This window comes from Hemibagrus wyckioides, linkage group LG01 (assembly GCF_019097595.1).
Source record: "Hemibagrus wyckioides isolate EC202008001 linkage group LG01, SWU_Hwy_1.0, whole genome shotgun sequence".
In the NCBI taxonomy this organism is placed as follows: Eukaryota; Metazoa; Chordata; class Actinopteri; order Siluriformes; family Bagridae; genus Hemibagrus; species Hemibagrus wyckioides.
Window position 1 is genome coordinate 4,468,657 of NC_080710.1, and position 25,889 is coordinate 4,494,545.

Below are 25,889 nucleotides of genomic sequence, written 5' to 3' on the forward strand. Positions count from 1 at the left end.
TATGTGTGACCTTTGACTTGTTGACCCACCGCACAGATCTGGCCAGGTGAGACGAAGGTAGGATGATGCGAGGGGAGCATGGTGAATACCAACGTCAGTACCACACACTGGGCAACGCGGCCCGCCGCTACTCCAATCCAGATGTTGAGGCAATGGCCAAGTTGCATGCTGGGGATGCTGAGAGACAGCGGGGCAAATACCCACCGCAGCATGCTGCTACGCTTGTCAGTGCCAACTGTTCACGCCAGCAGGTATGTACCTGTATGTGTGTGTGTGTGTGTTGCCTTGAAAACATGCTAAACATGACCTGGCATGCTGTTCCAGAGAAGGGAATGTTGTGTTGAATCACTGTAAGAAGGACTGTGTGAGGCAGCAGATGTGTGTGTGGGGGTGTGTAATATAGTGTAGAGCTTTGTATCTGAGTGTACATTTGTCTTGTTGTGAATGATGAGGAATCACAGGTAGGCGTGAAGATCTGCTTTTCCGTTTCTTTCCTATGCCTTGGCATCCCTTCTTGCCTTTCCCTTTCTATCTTTCACATGGTTTCTCAATGCTTCCCATTTATGGATTTTCCTTTCTTTCCCTTCCCTTTGTATCACTTCTGTAACCTTCCTTCCATATCCTTCCTTTCTCTGCCCCTTCTCTTCACGTTTCCCAGCTATCTGTCTATTTCCTTCTTAGATCTCTACCGTCACTATCCATCCTTTCTCTTCCCTCTCTTTCACAACCCCTTTGCTTCCATTCCCTATAATATACTACTTCTCTAGAGTATCACACTATATTGAAGAGGCTTTCCTTCTCTTCCCTTCTTCCCTTCCTTCTCTGTACTGTGTGTCAGAACTTCATAACTTTCCTGTCTTCCCCTTGTACCCTATCCCTATCCTACTCTTCCTAGCCCTTCAATTCATATTTCCTATCTGTCTTGCCATTTCCTTGATTTTTACCCTGACATTCTTTCCCTTTTCTTCCCTTCATGTTTCTCATCTGTCTTTCATTTCACATTCCTACCATGTCCTTTCATTCACAACTCATATTCTTCCTTTCCTGGTTCCTCTTTTGAAATTCCTTCTCTTTCATTCTGATCCCCTCCCATCACATATCTCATCTATCCTTGCATTCTGTTCACATTCCTTCACTATCCTTCCTTTCCTTTCATTGCACATTTCTCATCCATTCCCATACTTTTCCTTTACCCTCCATCCTCATCCTGTTCTTATCTTTGTTTTCATTTTTTATGGATCCCATCCATAGAACCCCACTGTCCATAGATCCCAACCGTCCATGGAACCTCACCGTCCATGGAACCCCACCGTCCATGGAACCCCACCGTCCATGGAACCCCACCATGCATAGATCCCAACCATCCATGGATCCCCACCATCCATAGTATCCAACCATCCAAAGAACCCACCCATCCATGGATCCACACCATCCATAGTACCCAACCATCCAAAGAACCCACCCATCCATGGAACCCCACCATCCATAGAACCCCACTGTCCATAGATCCCAACCGTCCTTGGAACCCCACCATCCATAGAACCCAACCATCCATGGAACCCCACCATCCATAGAACCCAACCATCCATAGAATCCACCCATCCATGAATCTCCACCATTTATGGAACCCCACCATCCATGGATCCCCACCATCCACAGATCCCCATGACTCCACAAATCCCAGAGTTATGACAGATGTTGAATACTTCAGTCATGTTTATCCTTCCATCAGGCTCTAAATCTGTATAATTCCAGAATGGAACTACTTTTTTCTGAGGAAGGAATTTTTGGTCTGATGTTACATGGATACCACTAATCTGAATGCTTTTTTTGCCATATTGCCCCAAGTGAATACCCTGTAACACCAGCACTGGAAAGACTCTCATGTCTAGCTCAACTTAAGACTATTATTGTTACGGGGTAATGGTGGTAGGTTTAAATTTTTGCTGTTTCGGACTGATCCATAATGGGGCATTTTTCTCAATACAGACATGCTACAGACCCAGTAAATAGACTTTATGTTGGAAAAGACCAGAGTTTTGCTTTACCTTCTTCTTCTGTTCTCAAGTGAGTGGCACAGTCCTGTACCCAACTCTAGCTTCTTCAGACATGAAAATTGGTCAGTTAGTTACTACAAACTCCCTTTCTGCTACTCAGGAAAGAGGGATGCATTCGACTTGATGGTGACCCATGTCTCCACATCTGTTAGTTCTCGAGTCTTTTTTCCATCCTCTAAGTATGTACAAGTCTGCACTCTGTAACTCCACCCATGAAGAGTTTGAACTCATTTGCATAAAATGCAAAACCTCTACTTTTACAACCTCACTCTAGGATTTTTGCCGATTCTTCTGCCTTTTCCTTTATGATTCTTCTCTTTGCAATCTCTTCTTTTGGTATCTTTCTTTCCCATGTCACTTACTCACTGCAGGTTTACGCCCTCTCCCATTTTTCCCCCATCCCAAACTCTTTCCTCTATTTTTAATCCCCTATGCTCTTTCCTTTCCTTCCTTTCTGTTTGCGCTATCTGTTTGTACTCCGCTGTTAGCAACAGAAATGGGAAAAGGGGGGGTGGGGAGGGGTTGGAGGCAGGTGGAGTCGGATGTTTCCACGGCAACCTGGCGCCCATATATGGCGATCGAATAGATCACATGGCGAGAACCGGCAAGGTGGAGAACGACAGAGACACGGAGACAGAGGGAAGAGGTAATAACCAGGGAAAGATGAGGAAAGGGACAGTGGGTGTCCAAAATGGTAGAGAAAGTGAATGAGTGAGTGAGAGAGAAAGGGTGAGGGAGAGCGAGAGAGAGGGAGAGAAGGGGCAAGCGAGGGAGCAAGAAAAGAGAGAGAGAGAGAGAGAGAAACGGAAAGCTCCAGAGGCAGGGGATTTTCTGTGATCTGCAGCCTGGAAACGGAGAAACGGATGGAGATACAGAGGGAGAAGGAGGAGAGGAGGGGTGGAAGGAGGCACGCGAGGGAGGAGGATTAATTAGCAATGGTATGTTACGTTTATTAATCGATGAAGACATGAACAATTTGTGCTGAACAAACAGAGAGAGAGAGAGAGAGAGAGAGACTGTTTGCTTAACTGGTTTGTGTTTTGGATAAGGTGGAGGATAATATTCATCTAACCAGGTGAGAAGGAGGACTGAAGGTGTGTGCGTGTGCACATGCGTGTGTGTGTGCGCGTGTGCACATGTGTGTGTGCGTTACGTTGTGTTTTGTTTATAGCACTGGTTGTCGGCTAGTGGCTAGAGTGCTGTCGTCGTAATAGCGTGCTGTGGGGCATTAGGTGGGCAGCAGGTGTGGCTGGAAAGCCTGCCGCAGTATGTATGAGTGTGTGTGTGTGTGTGTGTATGTGAGTGTGTGTGTTAGATAGAGGAACATACAGAGACAGGCAGAGACAGAAATGGTTTTGAGGGGCATGGTCATGAAAATGTGTCGAAGTGTGTATGTGTGTGTTGAAGTGTGTGTGTGTGTATGTGTGGGAATGCCAGAGGAGGAAGCGAGGGCAGAATGGGTGGGCACATGAGCCTGCTTGGCATGCAGACCGTGTCGCAATTTCATCCCTCAACTCTGCTTCCTGATTTCTTACACACACACACACACACACACACACACACACACACACACACACACACACACACACACACACACACACACACACACACACACACACACACACACACACACACACACACACACACACACAGAAGGATTTGGTTGATATGACACTGTTCCAACAGGGCTGAGACTTTTCCTGAATGACACCTTCAAATTTCCCATTTCCCAGTAACTAACTAACTAACTAACAGAGTCTCAAAATATCTAATGTTATCATCTTCCCAAATCTCAGGGTTAATATAAACAACACTGTAGGAGCTGTAATCTTAGACAACTCTACATCCTTTTCGAAGTTTAAGAGGCGGGGCTTAGTAAAAAGTTCGAGATTGCCGCTTCAGTCAAGTCCCAGTCTTTAGCTAGCTGCATGATGAAGGAGAAAAAAATTGCAGACACTTGGAGGAAATTTTGCTGAATAAATATTGACCTAGCATTTGAACTTGCAGATTGTGAATCTAGCCCTTTTTTGCAGAGCTAAATTCCTTAAAATATCCAAGATACGAGTCCGATCGTGATTGTTTGACTAGAGAACGGTAACAGCTATGCTTTAAATGTATTGAAATGTTTACCTTGCTAGCGAAAGTGAACAGCTTGCATTAGCAAAAATGAAGGTTAGTGTTTATTTTCCCGCTTCTCACCTCAAGCTACTCTTTAGACAAAAATAATAAATAACATATTTTACATACTTAACATTTCAGCTATACACCGATCAGGCATAACATTCTGAGCAGTGAGAGGTGAAGTGAATAAGACTGATGATCTCCTCATCATGGCACCTGTTAGTGGGTGGGATATATTAGGCAGCAGGTGAACATTTTGTCCTCAAAGTTGATGTTAGAAGCAGGAAAAATGGACAAGCGTAAGGATTTGAGCTTTGAGTTTGACGAAGGGACAAATTGTGATGGACAGACCACTGGATCAGAGCATCTCCAAAACTGCAGCTCTTGTGGGGTGTTCCCGGTCTGCAGTGGTCAGTATCTATCAAAAGTGGTCCAAGGAAGGAACAGTGGTGAACCGGCGACAGGGTCATGGGCGCCCAAGGCTCACTGATGCACGTGGGGAGTGAAGGCTGGCCCGTGTGATAAGATCCAACAGTCGAGCTACTGTTGCTCAAATTGCTGAAGAAGTTAATGCTGGTTCTGACAGAAAGGTGTCAGAACACACAGTACATGACGGGTCAGGGCTGTTTTGGCAGCAAAAGGGAGACCAACACCTATGTTAGGCAGGTGGTCATAATGTTATGCCTGATCAGGATATAACCAGCAAAAATTCTTGTTCTGATAGCGACATGAAAATAAATAGCGTAAAAGTGGAAATCTGTAGCTTAGTCTTGAAGTAAGCTCTTCGTGCCTTTAAGCAACCAGCAATATGTTCATGAACATAAAAATAGGTTCTTACAGACCAACAAGTCAGATTTCAAGCTTTGACTGAAGAGTCAGTAGTGTTCTTCTTCCCTAATCGTGGCCAAGAAACGCCTACTTTCACAGGAATAGGTCACTTTTGGCCGACATTGCAAGCCAACAGCAACTTTCTCGACAGCTATCATGTTTATAAAACTCACTTAAGGCTGGTAAAGACAGAATACAAAATAAAGTGTTTGTTTTGGCTGATAAAGTAAACACAGCTTCAAGTGGCGCTCTGTCCCTCATAACCATGTTTCTTTCCTGTTAGTCTCACTACAGTTGCTTCACAGAAGTTCCAGAATAATCTGGATTATTTCTGATGAATCAAACATTGTTTAGCTCCTCAGGCAAATAAAAATAAGCCTGGAAATGTAAAAAAAAAAAAAGTATGCTAAGTTAGTCAGGTAGTTCAAGCATTACATCAAGACCCCACATCATAATTTAACTGTTTATTTTGTTTTAGAGCGACATGAAAAGTTTATAGGTTAATAATAAACAGAGTTGACCTAGCTCGAACTAGGAGCTAGCTAGTTAGTTACACAGGAGACTGAGAATAATACCAAGAGGCTTAATACAAATCTTTAAGTGAAACAAACAAGAGGATGATTGTTAACCGAGTATCTGAAGAAGCACCTTTGACAAAATGCTAGCAAGTCCTTCGGCTAAAAAAATAAAATAAAAAATAGAAATTAGCCAGTGTGAGGTGACAGCATGTTGTGCTAACAGGAGAGCTATATGACTTTGACTTTTTTTAAATTTTAGCCTACACGTACCTGCTTGTCCTTGTTAGCCAGACCAGGTCTCAGATGATGTGTGTAGTGAAGCGAGTTGTTGCTAGAATGTTGTTTCTCACACACAACTGTGAGGCTACATTCTAATTTAAAAACTTTTTGATTAAGCTACTATGAATAGAAAAATCTGCCTGTCAAAGAAAGAGCTACTGAACTGTCCTGGTTTGTAAGGTTTCGGTGAAAGTGTGTGTGTTGGGGTAGTGCTGGTGTTACACACATGCTTATATTTGTTTCCAGGTTTAAGTCTCATTCTCCTACAGGCTTATTTGCCTGAGGTGAATATACTTAAATGCATTCAAATGACCATCTCTCTCTTTTTCTTTTTGTGTGTGTGTGTGACGTTCCTACTATGTATGTGTATGACCACAAGGCAGTCCGGATGCACAGCAATTAGCCTTTATAATAAAAGCCAGCAGGCGTTTACACCATCTGTCTGTACGTGTATGTGACTAAGATTCGACAGAGAGAGAGTATGTGTTAAGCTTTTATTATAAAGTGTGTGTGTGTGTATGTGTGTGTGTGTGTGTGTGTATTTTCACCTGTATGAAGTGTAATCGTGAGAATCATAATAAAGACTGGGTGAGAACGGGTCAATTTAATTTGCTAAATTATTAAAAGATGTTCTCTATCTCTCTCTCTTTCTCTCTCGCTCTCTCTCTCTCTCTCTCTCTCTCTCTTTATTATGTCTTGAGTTTTTTCTTTCCTCATTCTTCCTCTCAAATAGTGGTTCCGTTGTCTAGGACAAGACAAGATGTTTGTTCAAATGAATGTGGAAAGTTTAACACTCTCTCTCTCCCTCTCTCTCTCTCTCTCTCTCTCTCTCTCTCTCTCTCCCCTTCCCCCTCTCTCTCTCACCTCCACCCCCTTTCTCTCAGCAACCACATTACTGGAGCTTTAAGGTCAGTACTCTCTGAAAATATATGTGTAACAAAAAAAGGAATAGATTTCTTTCCTGTTTAACTTTGTTCATTATCATATTTCATACCTCATATTATTCCTATGAATTTTGTATTAACTTTTGTTGTTTTTGCTTCCTGAAGTTGATTCTTTTCCAATAACTGACCAAGAGCTTTGATTCACACTGTAGCCAGAAATGTTGTCGGAGCTACTGCTATAAAGAACTAATCAAAGTTTTAATCATTTAAAACTCAGAATTCATTTATATTGAACAAACAGACCAATCAAAACAAGTCTGCATTATCATTACCACACAGGTGTATACACACTCTCACACACACACACAGCCTGGATTATTCACTCTGTAATATATTCAGTAATCACTCCTGTGTTTGTTATATCATCACATTATGGGTTTGTAAGCAGCAGGACAATTCATTTAGCCGACGAGTTTAGCGCATGAATTATTCCGCCGCTAGAGAGAAGATGAAAAGTCGAGTCGCTGAATATACACTGAGGTTCTGACGATGGAGCGTGGAGCCTCGTACACCTACACTGTACAGCGGTGTTCGTTTAGCTCCACGTAGAAACTTTAATTGCCTCTTTTAGAAATAGTTGCTAGGTTACGCTATTAGAATCTTAGCCAAGTCTATCTTCTTCTTCTGAATATATTCTCAAGGAAGAGAAGAAATTCTTACTTTTACTTTTACTTAAAATTAAAGTCAGTTTTTGCGATTAATCCTCATGCCCCTGCCTATGTGCACAAAAGTACAATAAAAGTAATAAATAAATAAATAAATAAATAAATAATAAAAAGCTTTCAGCATTTAAACTTAGTTATATTTATCTCATTAGCAAAAAAATTTATATTTTTTAAAAAATAACTTAAACTAGATAATTTACTATGTTTTACTTAGCTAGCTACTTTAACTTTCTAAACTGAATAACTTTAACTGGCTAATTCACCAATCTCAAAGTTAAGTTATATCAATATACTTCTTTAGACTTTATGGTGAATTAAAAAAAAAGAGTTTTTAATGTTCTGAGCTTTGGGTCATGACCGAAAGGACGAGATCCCAGATACAAGAGGCAGAAATGAGTTTCCTCTGTAGGGAAGCGGGGCGCTCACTTAGAGATAGGGTAAGGAGCTCTGTCATCTGGGAGGAGCTTAGAGTAGAGCCACTGCTCCTCCACATCAAAAGGGGCCAGTTGAGGTGGCTCGGGCATCTGTTTCGGATGCCTCCTGGTCGTCTCCCTGGGGAGGTGTTCCGGGCATGCCCCCCCTGGAAGAGACCCCAAGGAAGACCGAGGACACGCTAGAGGGACTATGTCTCTATTTTTCTCTCTATCGTAAATATTTTTTAACGATGAGAAAAGTTTATCACACGTTTATCAGCTATCTAGTACCTAACAAGCTAGCTAATTTACAAAATCTAAAGGCATAGCTCACTTAACATTCTTCTTTAGCTATAATGATGAAATCTAAACATTTATTCTAGCACTTATAGGTAGATTTTTTCATTTTGCTCTTTAGCCCTAGTTCTGTGTTGTTTTCTGTAGCATCAGAGTCCTGGAGGAATGTTCTTTACTTGAATCTTGGGCATCCAGCAAAATACAATATTTTACAAAGGAAAAAATATATCTCATGGCATTTGAGCTTTGTAACAAGTATTTTTAATCTCGAAATGAAAAATTACAGAATAAAAAACCTTTTGTAAATTGAACTGAATAAGTACTTAAATGCAGCAACAAAGTGCAATTACACAGCTATTTTCCAACCTTCCAGATAACACTGGATTTCCTTTTGGTGGGAAAAATTCCCCTTAAGTAAGCAAGAAAATTTAACCATGCATATGACCTGTGAAAAAAAAAAAAAGTTTATTCTCCCATAATGGTTTAACTGCAGAGCTTTGATTGCTCCTGTATGAATTTGATGGCTTTCTAATGGGATTTAAAGTTGCCCCACAGGAGCATGGTGATCTTTCATGATGACCTTGTGGTAACAAGCTGTGGCTTAATGCGCTTTATAATTCCTGCCTCTATATCCCGCTGCCTGCGAGAAAACAAGGAAGCAGTGAGGAATTTTCAAGTACCTCATTACGTGACAAGATACCACAATTTAGCTAATTCTACCCTGAATAGATAGCTGATATGATGACAGGAAAAACAATGCTAGCAATAACTAACTTGACCTGCAGATTAAAAATTGCCAGTGTTGCCAGATTTCTGTTGGCCAGTGGGGCAATGATTGAAACTATCATATAAGTCTAATGTATTTTGCTAACTAGTATCCCGGCATATCGGTCATAATTACACAAGATTTGATGATTATAGAAGTCTGGGGAACACTGCTTAATGTAGCATGCCTGTAGATATTCATTGTTTATTAAATATTCTGCAGGGAATTGTACGTCAAGCATTGGTGATATCTTTGGGAAGAGTTGGGATCTATTTGTACTATATGGCTAAAAGGTTTGTCCACCTGACTGTCACACCCATATGTGCTTGTTTTGAGTAGAAGCCTTTATTTGTCACATATACACAGTGAGCTTCTTTCTTTGCATATCCCATCCTTGGAGGGTTGGGGTCAGAGCGCAGGGTCAGCCATAATGCAGCACCCCTGGATCAGGGGGGATTGAAAGCCTTGTTCAAAGGCCCAATGGTGACAGCTTGTTGGTGCTGGGGCTTGAACGCAGCTTTGTTTCCAGGTTCTGGTTTTAACTTGAGCTACCACCACCCTTGTTGAACAAAATAAGCTTCCTTCTTCCGAAGGCTTTCCACTAGATTTTGGAAGGTGGTTAAGGGGTTTAGAGCTTTCAGGCACAGATGTCAGGTGAAGAGGTCTGGCGTGCAGTCAGCGTTTCAGTTCATCCTAACGTGTTCAGTGGGTTTAAGATCAGGTCTCGGGTCTCAGGCCACTTGAGTTCTTCCACTTGAAGCCGTGCCTCCATGGAGCTTGCATGGCATGGTCCATAGGGACTTTGTCATGATGGAACAAGTTTGGCCCACATAGTTCTATACAACATTTTTCTTTCAGCTTTGTGGTAACAACTTAAGTGTGAGTGTGATTGTCAGGTGTCCACAAATTTTTGGCCGCATTGTGTATTTGCTTGGTGAAATCCATCATGAACAGTTTGCTCTAACTTTACTTTTGCTGCCCAAGTGATCTCAAACAGCTTCAGCGATGTTTGTTTCTGGTCTGAGGTGACCGATTTAGTACAGCTTTGCCCATCTGTCTTCTGCTTGAAGTGGGCTTTAATTGTGTTTGCAAAGCGTTCAGGGAGTCATTATCATGCTGGAAGAACGTTTTTACCACTCCGATATTTTCCCAACGGTACTGCAGGATGAAACAAAATCTGTTTCTATTTCCTCAGCATTCATCATCCGATTGATTTGCACCACATTTCCTACATCGCTTTCTGAAATGCACTCCAGACCATGACAGCTGTCACAGAAACCTGCAGACTTATATGTCTCATAGGCTCTCCTAACAAAATTGGACTCATCTCTCCAGAAGACTTTCTATCACATAAGTTTTATGATCTTGAACATACCGCAGTCTCTTCCGAGTGCCGGCAAGGACTTTATTTTCTTAGTTGCAACCAGCCTCAAAAACCATTTCTTCAAGACTTCTACTCAGTGATAGAACTTTGACAGCTCCCTCAAATTTCATTTGATTTTATTCTTTCTGTCTCTTTAGGAAATTACCTTGATTCATGAAATAGTTTTCAGGTGTTTTCTGATATACCTGGAAAAATCCAGTTTGCCGAAAGTTTCTCTCCTAATTCTAGCATACATTTATTGATTACCATTAACACCACCTATTTATTTGGTAAACTACTGGTGATTAAGTTTTATCAGCTGCCCTAGTATTAGAAATTTCTCTCTAATCTGTGAAACCGCTGGAATTTCCCCAAGGAGTGGTGGGGAGCCAAATCAGTGCACTTCTATGCAGCCTATCCTGGAAGTAGAGAGGGAAGCAGATGGCCATTCAGATTCATGACCTGCTCCAGCTGGGTTAGTGTCCCAAATATGGAACTTCTGGTGGGAGGAGGTGCTTCAGTTTCCCTTAGAGCAGTTCCAGGAAATGTAGAACATCATCCATGGTATTCTGTAGTCTGACCACAGACCTTGCCATCTGTATAATGGTGTTATGGCTGAGCAGGACCTAATTTTTCTTGCCGTGGCTTTCTGAAGACGACTAGAAGAAGAGATGGACTGGTTCTGCTGATCTCCTTCATTGTGTTGTCTTTTTAAAAATACCCAGACTCTCTGCAGGGCAATTACTCACAGGGACAGTCTTTGCTTCTGAAATCTGACCACTTGAATTGTACAGGTTGATCCTTCCTGGTTGGACACTGCAAAATACACTTTAATGAGCAGGAGCAGTTGCTAGGTTGCTGCAAATATGAAGACCAGAATAGTGGAACTAAATACGCTGTTTTATGGATTACTGTATTACTGCATAACTAAGCTGCATTTAACAATGAGCTTCAGATGATGGAGCGATGGTTATACATTGAAACCCTAGAAGATTCTGGACAGTTAGCATCATTGCTTGTAACCATAGACATGACACTTATCATTTATTAATTCTTTCTTCAGTAACCAGCTTATACTGGACTAGATTGTGGTGAGTCCAGGGACCTTGGAGCTGACGGGGCTACCCAGAGCCGCAGGCATGACAAAACTTTCAGAACTTAAGCGTTTCTGGTGTTTTTAACAGGGCTTGTTGTTTGCCTCAAAGTTTCACTTTGATGATTTCTTTTCCAGTTGAGGTTTCCACAAACTTAAGCAAGCGCCTTTCGACTTACGAATGTAAGACTTTTTTTCCCAGTCTCCAGTGGTTTCCACCAGCTATGTGCTGTCAATTATACTGTGATGGCTTGCGCTTAGAGGACTGTTGCTAAGGTAACATCAAAGCAGTTAAGGAGTGAGGAGTCTAGACCAGTAATGAGTAGTCAAGTCTCCTGAGTCTCTTCTGTTTGCTGAATTTCTGCCACTGTTATCTTTGATATGCATGCTTCAGACAATGCAATTTGCAAACACTCGTCAGATTCACTGAGTAATCAAGCATATTTGTGTTTTGCCTGCTAGCAGTCGGGTCATTAAAGGTTTTTGGATAAGGGATTTTTTATTGGAGTGGCCTGGGGATGTGTTCCTCCAGGAGAGATTAAAAGAAATGGTCCCGAATGGACTGTTCTTTATGAATGTTAATAATAGCAATAGGCAAACCATAGTTGTTTGGAGTGTGGTGAGAAGTAGTAGAAAAGTAGACCATGTTTTAATGAGCTCTTAAAAGTGAATTGGGTAAAAACTCAAAATCTAGCTGCATTTCCTGTGCTTTCCTGGTCATTAAAACCCACTAAGATGCATATTGCCTATTATGCATTCAGATAACACTAGTGTCATCTCTTCATTTAAACAGCATTTAACTGTAATAACTCAGTGTAATCATTTATTAATGCACACTAAAATAGATTGCATCCGGAGAGCGGGAGGTGAATCCCAAATTGGTGCCATGCCAAGAGGTTTTGTAAAGCTGTCTGGGATTCAGATTTACACTCCACACTCTAATTACTATATCCATTCTTATTTATTTCACTGTGATTTATAATGTTCTTTTTTTTTTTTACTTTTACATTTGCATGGTCAAAGTCAGACTCGCAAAAAATATGCAAATATTTAACACTGCAGTTGTGAAAACAGTATGTCTTTGAGACACAATGCTTGCCAGGAGCCTGTTGCTTCACAACCAAACCCATAAAAATGACATCCTGGCTATGCAACTGACCCACAAACGCACTGCGTCAGTATTTAGGTTTTGTCGCTCTGACACTGTCGTCATAATTAGTGTGTAAATCATTAGAACATGAGGTTAATTAGCTTGCTACGGTACATAGATACTTTGACTCTGTTGTCCTGCTTTAACCTCTGTGTGTGTGTGTGTGTGATCGATTCAATTGATTATGTTTACTTTTGTAAGGAAAATCCACCCTCAATTGACTTGCACATCAAAACTTAGAATCAATATGTGATCATAAACCTCATGCAAGGTTTATGTTGTCATGTTGCTCATGGCATTACCCACAATGCCATTCAACTACATGGACTGATAGTGGTGGCAGTGCTATTAAGCCTTTGCTTCATTTCCACCTACAGAGTGTGATGCAGTGTCACTTTAGTTCTTCAGTCTGTTGTGGCCATCTGTACAGTCTCACACACACACACACACACACACACACACACACAAAGATAACCAATAAATTAAAAAAAAAACCCTGGCACATAGTAATCAGCGTATTTTGGGAAGGGGTGGGGCTGGGATAGTGGAGGCGGTTCCTAATTTGCATAGTCATGCATATTCATAGTTTTGAATTCTCTCTACCTACGAATGAGATGTTTTCAGGCCATTTTAGTCCTGTGCATGAAAAAAAAAACACACACAGAGACTCTAAAGTTGGTTATACAGTGTGTGTGTGTGTGTGTGTGTGTATGTGTGTGTGTTTTATAGAGAGAAAGAGCCTTTGTACGTTTTAGCCTCATTAGTTCCGCTTCACTCACCAACAGTGACAAAGCACAAGGCTTGCACACACGCACACACACACACACACAAACTTATTTCTTGATGGTCTGCCACCTTCCCAGAAGGCATCATTGTTGAGTTCTGCACATCTGTTACTACAGTGCAGCTAATTAAAGTCTGAGTGCACTACCGAGAAGCCATTTTCCTTCACGGGTTTGTTAAAGCTAGTGCACAACTTCACTCTGTTAATGTTTCCTGTTCAATAATAGAATCATCAGCCAGCTATTTAAACCAAACTGAGTAAATGATTTCTTTTAACAACCAAAATCTCTTAGCTGGCTCCTCTAGCACAGTGTGAAAATGCCACTTTAAGAAATTCTCTGCCAGTTGATCTAGATTTTTCTTTTATGAGAGCGAGTGTATGGTCTGTGATGTGATAGTAAGGGGTTTCATCACGGTTCTGCTCTCCCTGTGTAGGCGAGGACTCCTCGTGCTAGCAGTGGAGGTCATCACTCTCTTGCCGATCAGGGTGGAGGACGGTCGTTCTACGCCTCGGCAGAGAATCTAGAGACCATGGGCGACGCTGATCTCGCTCTCGGCTTCAGTCGCTCCAACCGCCTCAGACAGAGCCTGCCGCTTGCCCGCTCTCCCAGCCAGAACAAGTTCCGCCCACCAGGTACAGCCTCGCCCACACCTACTTAGATACACTCACAGTACAACAGACAGACATCGACTTTCTGATGTGATGAAACCTACACAGGGCATTTTGACAGGGGACTACAGATGATTTAGCTGTTTACTGTGAAGTGATGAGAAAGCCACTTCAGAATGATGGACAGTAAATGAAAAAAATAGCCACAGTGACTTCAGGTTCACTGATTTATGTTATACTTGTTCTTCATTAATTCACACCCATCAAGCCAAAAAAAAAACCCCTCAAGTCCCCAGTCTTAAATCAGAGTTTTCAAAGTGCTGATGTAGGAGACTCCTTTGGCAACATCTCCTTCCAGAAGACTCCACCATATCAAACATCATCCACGTATGTAAAGCTTCAGCTATACGAGTCCCAGCATAGTAATGTACACCGACAATGCACTGGAGTGCCTTCTGACCAATCAGAATTGAGAATTCAAACATGCACTGGTGTTGCTTTATTTATTTCTGAGCTTTTCAGGAAAGCCATTTGGATTTCCAAAGCTGTAAAGACATCCTGACTTGCCTGTTCAGGTGAAATATTTTCTCCACAGGAGCCCCATTTCAGCCTCGTGGTAGGTCTCGGAGGGAGGTGCACTGAGGAGTGAGATTCACACCCAGAGACTGCTGAGTTTTTTTTTTTGTTAAACTGCAATCTTTGTCTCCCTGCAGAAAGCTTGAAGCCCTCCCATGAGATTTGTCCTAATGTCAACTGTGATGCGCTGCACAAATTCAAAGGCACTCACAAAATGGCGTTAATCTACTGGTTGTCTTTTCCCCTCCCTCTCTGTTCTAAATCTTACCCCTTACCCATTCCTGTCTCTCTCTCTATCCCTCCTAAGGCGTTCTGTTCCTGCAGTTTGGTGATGAGACGCGGCGTGTTCACCTCAGTCACGAGCTGAGCAGCATGGAGACTCTGCATGCGCTGATCGTGCACGTCTTCCCTCAGCAGCTGAACATGAGTGCGCTCCGCTCGCCCTCCACTGCCATCCTCATCAAAGACGAGGCACGCAACGTCTTCTACGAGCTGGATGATCCGCGCCGGATCCATGACCGATGCGTCCTAAAGATCTACTGCCGAGATGCCGCGTTCAACACTCACCACCACGCGCACCACGGCCATGTCACCAACGGAGACCTGCGGGTGAGCTTCCAAAAGACTGAGAACACATTATATTACTGAAGAACACTCTGTCAGCTAATTCAATTCAATTCTATTTGTATAGCACTTTTATCAATAGACAGCTTTACAGAAGAAAGGTAGTACAAAAAGTTCAACATTAATATTAGAAAAAAAGTTCAAGATTAATATTAGACTTAAATTTAAATTTATTTGTGTTTATTTATCCCTAATGAACAAGCCTGAGAAAATCCACATATAGAACTGAAAATATATCTGAATCTACTGTTCACACAGAATTCAGTGCATATAAACAAAAATATTTTTTTTTAAAAACTTACAATTAAAAAACTAGCAAATTCTAGATAGCTTATCTATAAATTTGGGAAATATTTAAAGATTCAGAATTACAAAAAAAGCCAAATCCTATTCTAATATCATTTCTAATCAAAATGGATCATTTTATGCAATCCAAACCTCTTTGGATTGTTATATAAAAGTCTTATGAAAAATAATTTATTTTATTTTTCTTAAACACATTTGTTTTTTATAAATAAATTTATAAATTTCTGTAGAAACACTTTAAAATTTTGTTTGTAATGTTTGCATGTTTGCAAAAAAATTAATCTAGAACTAAATTTACTGAAAAAAAAAGCAAGCTTAACCCTATAGAAAACCCCCTCCCAGAAAATAATGGAAACCAACAAACTCAATAAAGCTAGAAAAAAACATTAGATGAAAACTAAAAGCAGTATATAAACCCTTTTCAGTTATTTAAAAAAAAATAACCGATTGGTTTCAGACAGTGGCGGACTGTCAGGGCCAGCAAGGCCTTCTCTGCTGGCCGAAACAGCAGTGATCTGAATCACTGACTTTCATTTTAAAATATTTAATATATATTTTCAATGGATGTGTATTAAATTATTCCCAGTCTATTCTCTACATTTCATAGCTTTTCTCTTGGTTGCGCTGCTTCCAGTAGTGTATATTTATGATAAGAGTATTTATCCAATCATATTTAATCATAACATCATCATATAATCATATAATCATAACATCATGTGTTGCCAGAGTGAAAGAAATCTGCCTTAAGGCCCTCAGAATCAATAGTGCAGGCGCCCGTAGCTTAAAATAAGTGGCAATGAAACTGTTACCTTAACCAATCAGATTTCGAGTTGGCGTCACTGGGGCCATCTAGCAGGCATACGATTACGGCAGCAATTTCCCGTCCTTTGATTGGATAATTGGAGCAGTCAGAGGCAGCGACCCGCCCATATACAGTGTTTCTGTATTCGCTGCGTCTCATTTCGGATGCTGCGTCCTCCGGAGACTGCAGTTTGCTGCATACTTTATCAAGAATGTCTTTTTTGAGAAAAGTAACCGTAATAAAATTGACTATTCCTTGTGAGGTGTGAAATACTGTAGCCTAAATTCTTTTTTACCTTGTTATTTAAAGGTTTTTACATTTAAGGAGGGCTCAGCCCCCAATGAGGGTATATTAGTAAAAAATAAATGAAATAAATGAAATAAAATAATGGTTTGACTAACAGGGTAGGATGGTAAACTTATTGCAGCATTCCACTGTATTGCATATATGTGTATAACATTTGAGTACTGAACAAGCCAAATACGAGTCTTCCTGATCACACACACACTCGCGCGCGCGCGCACGCACACACACACACACACACTCTGATCCTCGCTCTGCGACGCCGCGGTCTGTAGATTGAAGAACGCGCTGAAAGACGGGGAAGAGCCGAAAGTAGGAAGAGCCGTTGTCATATGAAATTTAAAGGGGACTCAGGCGATCACAAATTTGTGTACAGTTTATGGAGAATTGCAGAATTTTAGGAGGGCTGAGTGGAAAATGGTGGTGTCATCATGATGGTATAGAGGTGGATTAATTAGGAAGGACACCAGTGAAAGCCTAGGTCTGAAATGCACGGCCCGCCACTGGTTTCAGAGAACCAATTTGAAAAAAGGTATATGCATTTCTTTAAGACAGACAAAATAACTAATGTTGGCAGTATGTTAGACCTTAGTAAAAAAAAAATGAGCATATGCTAATGTGAGTATTAATTAACTCATTTCTTCAGGATGATCAGTCAGTCAAACACTCAGTCACACTGTGACTGATGATGGCATTAAACCACAAAAACAAAAAACATGCTGAAGTCTCTTATCACAAAACTGTCTGAGGAACAAGGCGAGTAATTTTTAAATTCTTTTAAGCATCTGTAATAAACCATGGCACAAAACTCCTAGAGTGACTGATACTTAGTAATCAACCAGCATAAATGAAATCACAGCCCCGTCCACTTGTTTTCAATTGGTTTACAAGACTCGTGAGGGGTAGCCAAGATTTATGTTTAAATTAATTGTGCCCTTTTTTGTTTCTGCATGCACCCACCAGAGGGAGCTAGCGTACACCTCGCGTGAATCTTCTCCCACTCGCCGCTTGAACACCCACCCTTCATCCTCCTCTCCATCGGCCTCCCCGTCCCGCCCACACTCCCGCCTTTCTTATGCATCAGTCCGGCCTTCCTCGTACGCTGGTCCACCACCGTCCCCTCAGCCCCACCCTTACCAGCACCAAAACCCCAACCACCCTGCCTTCTGCCCCTCCCCCAGCGCCATCCTGGAGCGGCGTGACGTCAGACCGGACGAGGAGGCACCAGGATCACCATCAAAGAGCGTAGTGCTCCTGAAGAACGAGGCGGCATATGCAGATCCATATGCACTAGTCCATGGTGTGGCTTCACCCCAGTCACTTGCTTTCCGGCGTGGCTCGCTGCGGTCCCTGAGCCCGTATTCAGCTGCTGCTCTTCATTGCGAGCTTGACGCTGCCCTCTACAGGCCTGGAGGACCGCTCTATGCAGAGCCTTACGGCCCAATGGGCTTCCGAACTTTGCCACCTGCATCACCGCAGAAGCTGGAGCCGTACAGGGGTCACTCGGGTCGGGGATCACCGGGAAGGCAAGGCTTTCGAAAAGATGGGACGGTGTATGTAGAAGGTCATAAAGCACGAGTCGGGGGCCCTTTGCTAGACCAGATGTGTGTGATGGGTGGAGCAGGTGGTGAGGGAGTGGCACTGGCAGGATACGAAACTGACACAAGGTAAGTTTTTTGTCAAAAAGACCAATTCATGAAAGAAATGGTTAAGTCAACTATTATGACTTTGATAATGGTTTGTAGGATTTCTTCATTATTGTGTTGTGTTATTTTGTATAATATCTTTGTGTGTTTTAGGGAGCGAATGGAAGCTATGGAGAAGCAGATAGCCAGTTTGACTGGTCTGGTCCAGAGTGTTCTCACCCGTGCCCCAGACAGCCCGTAAGCTATTTTTCCCAATATTTTAAATATTTAAAATCACAGTCTCCTGCATTGCTAAACCCAGTGCATAAAAGTGGAGTGACATTAACTCAATTTGACAAAGTGTGTATTCATTTTTCTTCTGAATCCAGGTGGAGAAACATAAATGTTGAGATAAAAGCAGATTGATCGTGATTGATATTGGACACCTGAAGCTTGCAATAAAGAGACTGGATATGACTGGATATTAATAGTGGACAGTTTGTGACAGATATATTCTTTTACAGTGACAAGGCAGAAACAGCAAGCGACTGCTCAGCACCTGAGAGTAAGTACTGTATACTTGTAAATGTATGATGTTTAAGGAAGCAGTGAGTCTGTACTAGGAAATGAATCAACGATGGGGTGATGTAACGGGGTCCAGCATGACGCAAAATTTATATAGAAATGTTAATGCCCTACGAACTACTGTCCGTGCTTCAGATTGGTTCATAAGGTAACATAAGGTCAATAATCATATAGAATTAAGTGAATACACTTTTTTTTTTTTTACTTTATTTATGTTACTTATTTCTTACTGAACCAATACAAGGGTCACTTTCAAGTGATTTGGGTTCAGAGACACCAGACAAATTTGAAGGCTGTTCAGCTTAGTCGCTTCAGAATCACACGATACCTTCACTTTTCCGTACAGCCACGTCCACCTTGCCTCGCCTCTGCCTCCGTTAAGTCTTTAATCCTGTTCCAAACATGGCATAAACCAGCCTGAACATCACTTACTGTACATTGATTAGGACCCAAGCTGATTTTCATTTTGAATTTTGTGTTTCAGCTGGCAGGTCTAGAAAAGGAAAAGGTATTTCTGTGTTTGTCTGTCACTCTGTTTCCTCGCTACACCCCATTGAAGGTGTTGTCGACTTCTGTTCGTCTAAAGTCTGTCGAACCCACCACTGATAAACTGTTTTTATTTCATCAGTTATGACAAAACAACGAATTTTAATAGAATGTAGCAGTACTGGAGTCTGATAAATAGCTCAAGATGTTTATATATATAGCATTTTTCTCATTTTATACAACTGAGCAAATCAGGGTTAAGGGCTTTGTTCAAGGGCCCAGCAGGGGCAGATTAGTGGTCCTGGGATTTGAACTCCCAACTTTCCAACCAGTAGTAACGCCTTAACCGCTGACAAAACTACGTTCTGTGCACTTAGTAGGAAAAAGTTAACAGTGCTGTTTTTTTAAACACAAAGAATAACAAACTTCTGTAAAAGTGTAGCAAGCATAGCGTATAAGCCACAGGCAACTTCTAGAAACAATAATTAAAACTGCAAAAATAATCAGTGATCTCACCACCCATGGTGTGAACCAGCCTGACTTGAAGGTACAACAGTGAAGTTGATCATTTTTAAAAAAATTTTTTTATCCATTTATAGTTACATTTAATGTCCACAAAATGAGTTGGTTCTTGTTTCTGCTTACCACCAGTTTTCTCTTGAAGCCAACAAGACTCAGCTTGTTGTTATACACGAGGAACTGCAAAGTTGCCACAGTAGAAAGAATGATGTTTTGGAACGAGTGCGTTCATATAAAACTGTGATTTGCCCTGCAGTCAGAACAACCATCAGAGCTCCTGTTGTGTTCAAGATATATTTAAATTTAAAATGAGGATCATAAGCGTAGCACAAGTTTTTCATAACTGATCAAGTGAAAAACAGTGGATTGAGATATCTGGTACCTGCTGTAGATAATTACGGAATGGAGTCAGGGGAAAAAGTAGAACCCCGAGTTTGGAAGACCCTGTAACAATGTGTGTGTAAGTAAGCGTGTTCAACCTGAACAATCCCGGAATGTTTGTGCTGCAACCCCTGACCACTGGAATGAACCCTAGAAATATGGTTTCATCAGCGGCATGTTCTGTTCCCTTTCCTCCAAAGAGAGCAATAGCGCTGATGACCTGGGCATTGCTTGGATGCAAGCCTTGTGTGTTTTACATTACTTGAGGAAAATGTCGATGTGTACTGCATGTGATAACCCTGAAGAGGTGTTGTGGTGAAGCAAGCCTCGGATACAGTACATCTGTATCTCTGAATTGAGTGGTGTGAATGAAGAAAAAATTGCCTTAATTTTTATGCCAATTTGTAGTATGATGGTACTAAAATTAAAAACAAAACAAAACTTCACTACTATACATGTAAGTATTAGTGATTTTTGAGCATAGATGAAAGACTAAACATGGATAAATTTCAACAGGCAGATGAGCCAGTTCACTGAAAGGGAAAGGGCTCGGCATCAATCTCGCTAATTAGCTTTAGCATTCATTATTAATTTACTTTTTTTTCCAAAAAATCCTAGTCAATCAGGTTTCCAGTCAGCCAAATTTGATTTCAAAACAAAATCCACATCGGAGTTGCTTAACTTCAACCTTGCTGTCTCCTGACCTCGATTCTTCTCTCTGACAGCCACGACTCCCTCAGCTCCTCTGGCCCTGATGCCACCGCCGCCCTCTGGCACGTCTCAGCCAATTACAATGTCTCGCTCCCAAATGCAGCTGCATCTTAGTGACTTGCAACGAAGTACAAACGAGCTACGCAAACAGCTGTCACAATTACGCAAAATACAGGTGTGTCGTGTTATGGAGAGTTCCGGCAAAATAAGAATAAGAAAATAATAAGAATTTGTTGAGTGATTTCATTTTGTTTGCATGTTTTCAGATGCAGAATCAGGACTCTGTGCACACTTTGCTGAGGCAAGCGGAGGCCGATTTAGGTCTCTGCCTGATCGAAGCATCTCGGATGCAGGAAGATCCTCTACAACGCCAGCGCCTCCTCGTGGAGGAAGAGAGGCTGCGCTATCTCAATGAAGAGGAACTGATTATACAGCAGCTACAGTAAGCTAACGCACACAAGCACACCTGGATGTTTTCAGTATTTTCCATCACCATATCACTACTGGCTCAATCTCATCACTTTCTTATGGACAATTCCTTAATTATTTGGCTATTATTAATTAATTTAAGTCTGTGGGATGAGTCCTTGGAGTCGCGTGAAATCGAGTCCATGTGTGGTCAGTAAATTGCAATGTTGATCATATGATATTCATATCTTTCTCTTATCTGTAATTCCACAGTACAACAGCCTAATACTCATTATTTCATAGCAAGCAAGGCTACTTGTTTTAAGAAAAACAATGATAATACAAGCTCGTGAAACTATCACTTCTTACTATGCACAACAGGCACTGGTGTTAGCTACCTACCTACTTATCTTACCCACTGTTAACATGGCCTCTGCAGCTGTAGCTGCTTGTTGTTCTGTAACTAGTAAAAATTCCCAAAGGATAAAATAGTAAACCAAATTATTACTGTAGAGAATTAACAAGTCAGAGTGAACTGCAGTCAACAACGACATGTTAAAAGCAGTAACAGGAATATGGGGCTGTCTCTAGTGCTGAAAATCTGTAGAACTGTGCTATTATCATGCATGTGTGTATTTTGTTTCAAGTGACCTGGAGCGTTCAGTGGAGGAAATGAAGACAGGGGCAGGGTTAAACCATCGCTTGGTGACAGAACAGGAAGTGGAACAGAAAAGTCAAGAGCTCCAGAAGCTAGGAGAGACACTGACCAAACTTAAGAGTGAGTGCATGAACACAACCTACACAAATATTAGTCATTCACAAACAGCATTATGCTCACAGACAGAACCCAGGCTGGCCAATACAAAAAATGGAAAGGACTTCAAATTTAGTTCTGTTCATATTTATTTACATGGCATGGGGTTGTCTGTCCAGATCAATTCCCAACGCTGCAAAGTAAAATGCGCGTGGTGCTGCGAGTGGAGGTCGAGGCAGTGAAGTTTCTAAAAGAGGAACCTCTGAGGCTTGATGCTTTACTGAAACGCTGCAGAAATGTCACAGATACACTTGCGTTGCTCAGGAGGTAATGCAGACACACACACAGACACAAAAAACAATAGTAACACTTATACAGGCATATGAGGACAATAAGCCCACCTACCCAAAAATATTTAAATACATGCAGGTCATTGCAGAACGTTGTGGACACTCATGCAAATATATACAACAAATCTACTGCAGATTTTAAAAACAACCAAGTGTCTGTGTGCACACAGGCAGGTATCAGAAGGCCTATGGAAGACTCCGGAAGACTTTAGCAGCTCCAGCGATGTAGATTTTACAAAGAGCTGTGATCTGGACATCCTAACCAGCCCTTCTCTGACCAGTCTTCCTGACTTCACAGGCACTTTAACAAGCACTACCGGTCTGTCAGTCTCCTTGATGACCAACTCTGCCAACATAGGTATTATATTCCACTTATATAATTGGTTAGATTAAAGGTTCTCAAGCCTGGTCCTAGAGAACCGCACTAAAATGTGAAGGATTTGGGGTGCTACAGGATCAGGGTTAAGAACCTGTGGATTAGGTGATGTGCTACTGCAATTATTACCCAGAGATTCTTCAGACATACATCAATGTATTATGCAATCCTGTAAATTGACTCAGCTTTCTTTCCAGGCTCTGGTGCCAGCCTGTCTAGTGCTCTTGGCACCAGTCTGGGCTCGAGTCTGAGTGGCGCTGCTAGTTTAGCAGGTACTACCACTCTTGGGAACTGGCTGGCAAGCAGCGGAGTTGTGGACAGCAGCATGCCCGAGCAGGATGGCACCTCAGCAGGAACACTGAAGGGCCGTAGCATTGAGGATCTGCCTTCACGGAGAGAAACGGACAAAGGGGTGTCCGTGGAAGTCCGTCTGGTAACACAGATTTCTGGTATTGCTTTAATGGTGTGGTGTCTGTGCTTGCTTTTGCAATTGTTTGCTCTGATGGTTGAGCTAATTAAAACATATTTTAAATATCTGCAAGATCAGGAAGGTGGAAAAGATACGATAGATGGACAACTAGTTGATAATAGAATATTTGTGGGTCCTAGAATCTTGAAAACTCTGTTTTTCTGGTGTTCTTTTAAATACACCATCTTGCTGAATCCTCACTATTGGATGAGCTTATATTTTATGATGCAATAACACACTAAATTAGATTTTCCAATGGGAAGACAAAAAGCAGGATCTAAACACTGACAGTTTTAGGACTTGAACCCGGCTGTGCTGTCAAATAATTCCTCCTAAGCAAGACTTTGAGTCAAAGAGCCTTGTCTATTGAACTTCATTGTCATGTTACCCTGGGCTTAATACTCCCAGTAGGGCCATCTGTGGTGAATCTAAGGGGTCAGACATGGTTGACTCTAAAGGCCCCCATGAAAGTTATTAAAGCATTATTGCACCTTGCCTGGATTTAGGTTATTGAGACTTGCACTTAGAGCCAGGTCTAGGTGTGGAGCCCACAGCCTTACATCAATGCGATTCAAGCAATGGTACTAAACCTCCTAACTGGCCTGGTATCTCTTACTCCAGAGTACTCATAGATGGGTCCCAGGGTAAGGTTTTTATCTTGGTTGAGTGTTTTTTTGCATTTCACAGTAATCAGACTTCTTGTGGAAAGCTGGTTAGGTGCTTGATAGTGGCTCCACATTGTTAGTAAGGGGATTCAGAATTGATCCAGAGGGGTGTGACTGGGAGGATTTTGTTAAAGGAAGGTCAAAGATGTGTCATTGGTCAGAGTCTTTCTAGGACATGGACGTCTAAATCATATCCACAAAGGGTTGATGTGGGTGCAGGTTTTCACTCTAACTGAGTAGAATCCACACCTAAACCACACCCAAGCAGAAGCCACATGATCAGTTGATTCAGGTGGAATCAGGTGTATCTTCTGCTTGATTGGAATGAAAACATGCACCCACACTGGCCCTTATATCAATTTTATTTTGTCCTCTTGGCACTTGGACCTCTGACACATACCTAAATTTTGCTGATAAAATGAAAATGATAGAGGATTTTATATTCCTTAGGATCCTATTCACACATTTTGGGAAAAGAAACTTGCACTACACCTGAGATACTGGCAGATTGGGCCAGGGTATTTATGCTGGTCTGTAGTGGTGGAGCAGTAGTTTAGTTTTTGGATGAAGCTTACCTTTTACAGGTTATTTCATGTCTCTATCCTCGTCTCTCTTCACAAGCTGTGGGCAATAACTGAAAGAATAAGGTCATGGATATGGGCACCAGAAATGATGTTCCTCCACAGGGTAGTTTGGCTTACACTTCTTGATTAGATCATGAATCAAAAAAGTTGAGGAGCCAGTTGAAATGATAGAGCCAGGACTTGCTGTGGGGATGATATGTCACAGTTGGCCTCAAGCCACATAACCCACATTAAATCTACATACACTGACATTATTTATGTCCATGTGTGTCTAGGCAGCAGAGCGCGATTGGGAAGAAAAGCGGGCAAGTTTAACCCAGTTTAGTGCCCAGGACATAAATCGTCTCCTGGAGGAGACACAAGCAGAACTGATGAAGGCCATTCCTGATCTAGATTTTGCTGCCAAGCAGATCACCAAACCTGCTGTGCCCCCAAAACCACAGCTCTCCTCTTTACCCAAACCTGGCTCGCCATCCTCCACACCCAGCTGTACACCAGAACATCAACCAGGAAAGCCGCCACCTAAACCAGCTAGCAAGGATGGCATTCAAAGAAGAGAATCAGGTAAGATAATAGTGATTTTAATTACCCCGATCTTGGACATTACAATTAGACATTTGAAGGTTTGATATGGTAAAAGTAAAATGGATATGTACCTCAAGATTTATGGTGGTCATCAAGGCAAGACAAGCTGACCTTTTGCTTTCCTGGCAAAAGAACCCATAATCCTTTAAATCATGCAATGACAAATATGGTAACCTGGTAAATCCCTTTTCCAAGTATGAATCATATAATGCGACTTAGCACATCCACAGTTTCCATAATCCATTGTCAGCTGTAGGTTTGGATCATATAACTCGATGAAAATGGGCATGTTCGAAATCTTTTTTGGTGCAGAAGATCTTTAAAAGATGCTGCTAATAACTAGAACAGAAAAATCTATCAATTGTTATAATATTTGCAGTACGAATATCTGAAATGGGCTCCATCATCTGACCAGTCTATCTTGTGTGCATATGTTTGTGTTGCATGGACTGAACGACCATAGGGGAGTTGACCGTTCCACGGTATAGAACAGAGAAGCCGTCCAAGTCTCCACCACCTCCACCGCCACGTCGCAGCTTCCCATCGGGGCACAGGCTCACAACCAACAGCAGTGGAGAGGTCGTCATTGTCAATAAGAGTGTTAACGTAAGACATAAGGAATGGTTAGTTTGTTTTCTTTAAATCCGTAAGTCCAAGGTACTGTGGATGCCTGTCTTTGCCGTCTCACAGCTCCAAACTCACAGAGAATAATTAGCATTCTCGACTAATCTCATTTGCATATTGTTTCCTCCCTCTTATTTGCATATGACACCGTTCACACAACTCTTCTTCCTAAGTGACCTGTGGTGCGCAATTAACATTTGTGCAATTTACCTAATTTCACATGCAAATTAAGACTTGTTTATTTATTTGGGATCCCAATAAATCAGTGC

General features: G+C 41.7%; 1 protein-coding gene across 11 annotated transcripts in view; it reads left to right on the forward strand.

Moving 5' to 3' along the window:
* The window catches only part of srcin1b (SRC kinase signaling inhibitor 1b), a 50,261-nt gene that overhangs the window by 12,823 nt on the left and 11,549 nt on the right, over nt 1-25,889 (forward strand). For 5 of the 11 annotated variants that reach the window (XR_009205000.1, XM_058395186.1, XM_058395204.1 and 2 more), the window contains exons 2-17: nt 37-251; nt 6,688-6,711; nt 13,713-13,911; nt 14,771-15,072; nt 17,462-18,165; nt 18,298-18,381; nt 18,648-18,688; nt 19,193-19,216; nt 20,820-20,980; nt 21,072-21,247; nt 21,861-21,991; nt 22,147-22,294; nt 22,488-22,675; nt 22,891-23,126; nt 24,687-24,975; nt 25,460-25,602. Coding sequence is in view for 10 of the 11 variants with exons in the window: in XM_058395186.1 (XP_058251169.1) it covers nt 63-251; nt 6,688-6,711; nt 13,713-13,911; nt 14,771-15,072; nt 17,462-18,165; nt 18,298-18,381; nt 18,648-18,688; nt 19,193-19,216; nt 20,820-20,980; nt 21,072-21,247; nt 21,861-21,991; nt 22,147-22,294; nt 22,488-22,675; nt 22,891-23,126; nt 24,687-24,975; nt 25,460-25,602 (3,039 nt within the window). In the remaining variant the exon portion in view is untranslated. Of the gene's footprint in view, nt 1-36; nt 252-2,594; nt 2,996-3,066; nt 3,133-6,687; nt 6,712-13,712; nt 13,912-14,770; nt 15,073-17,461; nt 18,166-18,297; nt 18,382-18,647; nt 18,689-19,192; nt 19,217-20,819; nt 20,981-21,071; nt 21,248-21,860; nt 21,992-22,146; nt 22,295-22,487; nt 22,676-22,890; nt 23,127-24,686; nt 24,976-25,459; nt 25,620-25,889 lie in introns of those variants that run through there. The other 6 variants (XM_058395246.1, XM_058395229.1, XM_058395216.1 and 3 more) reach the window with 6 other exon arrangements.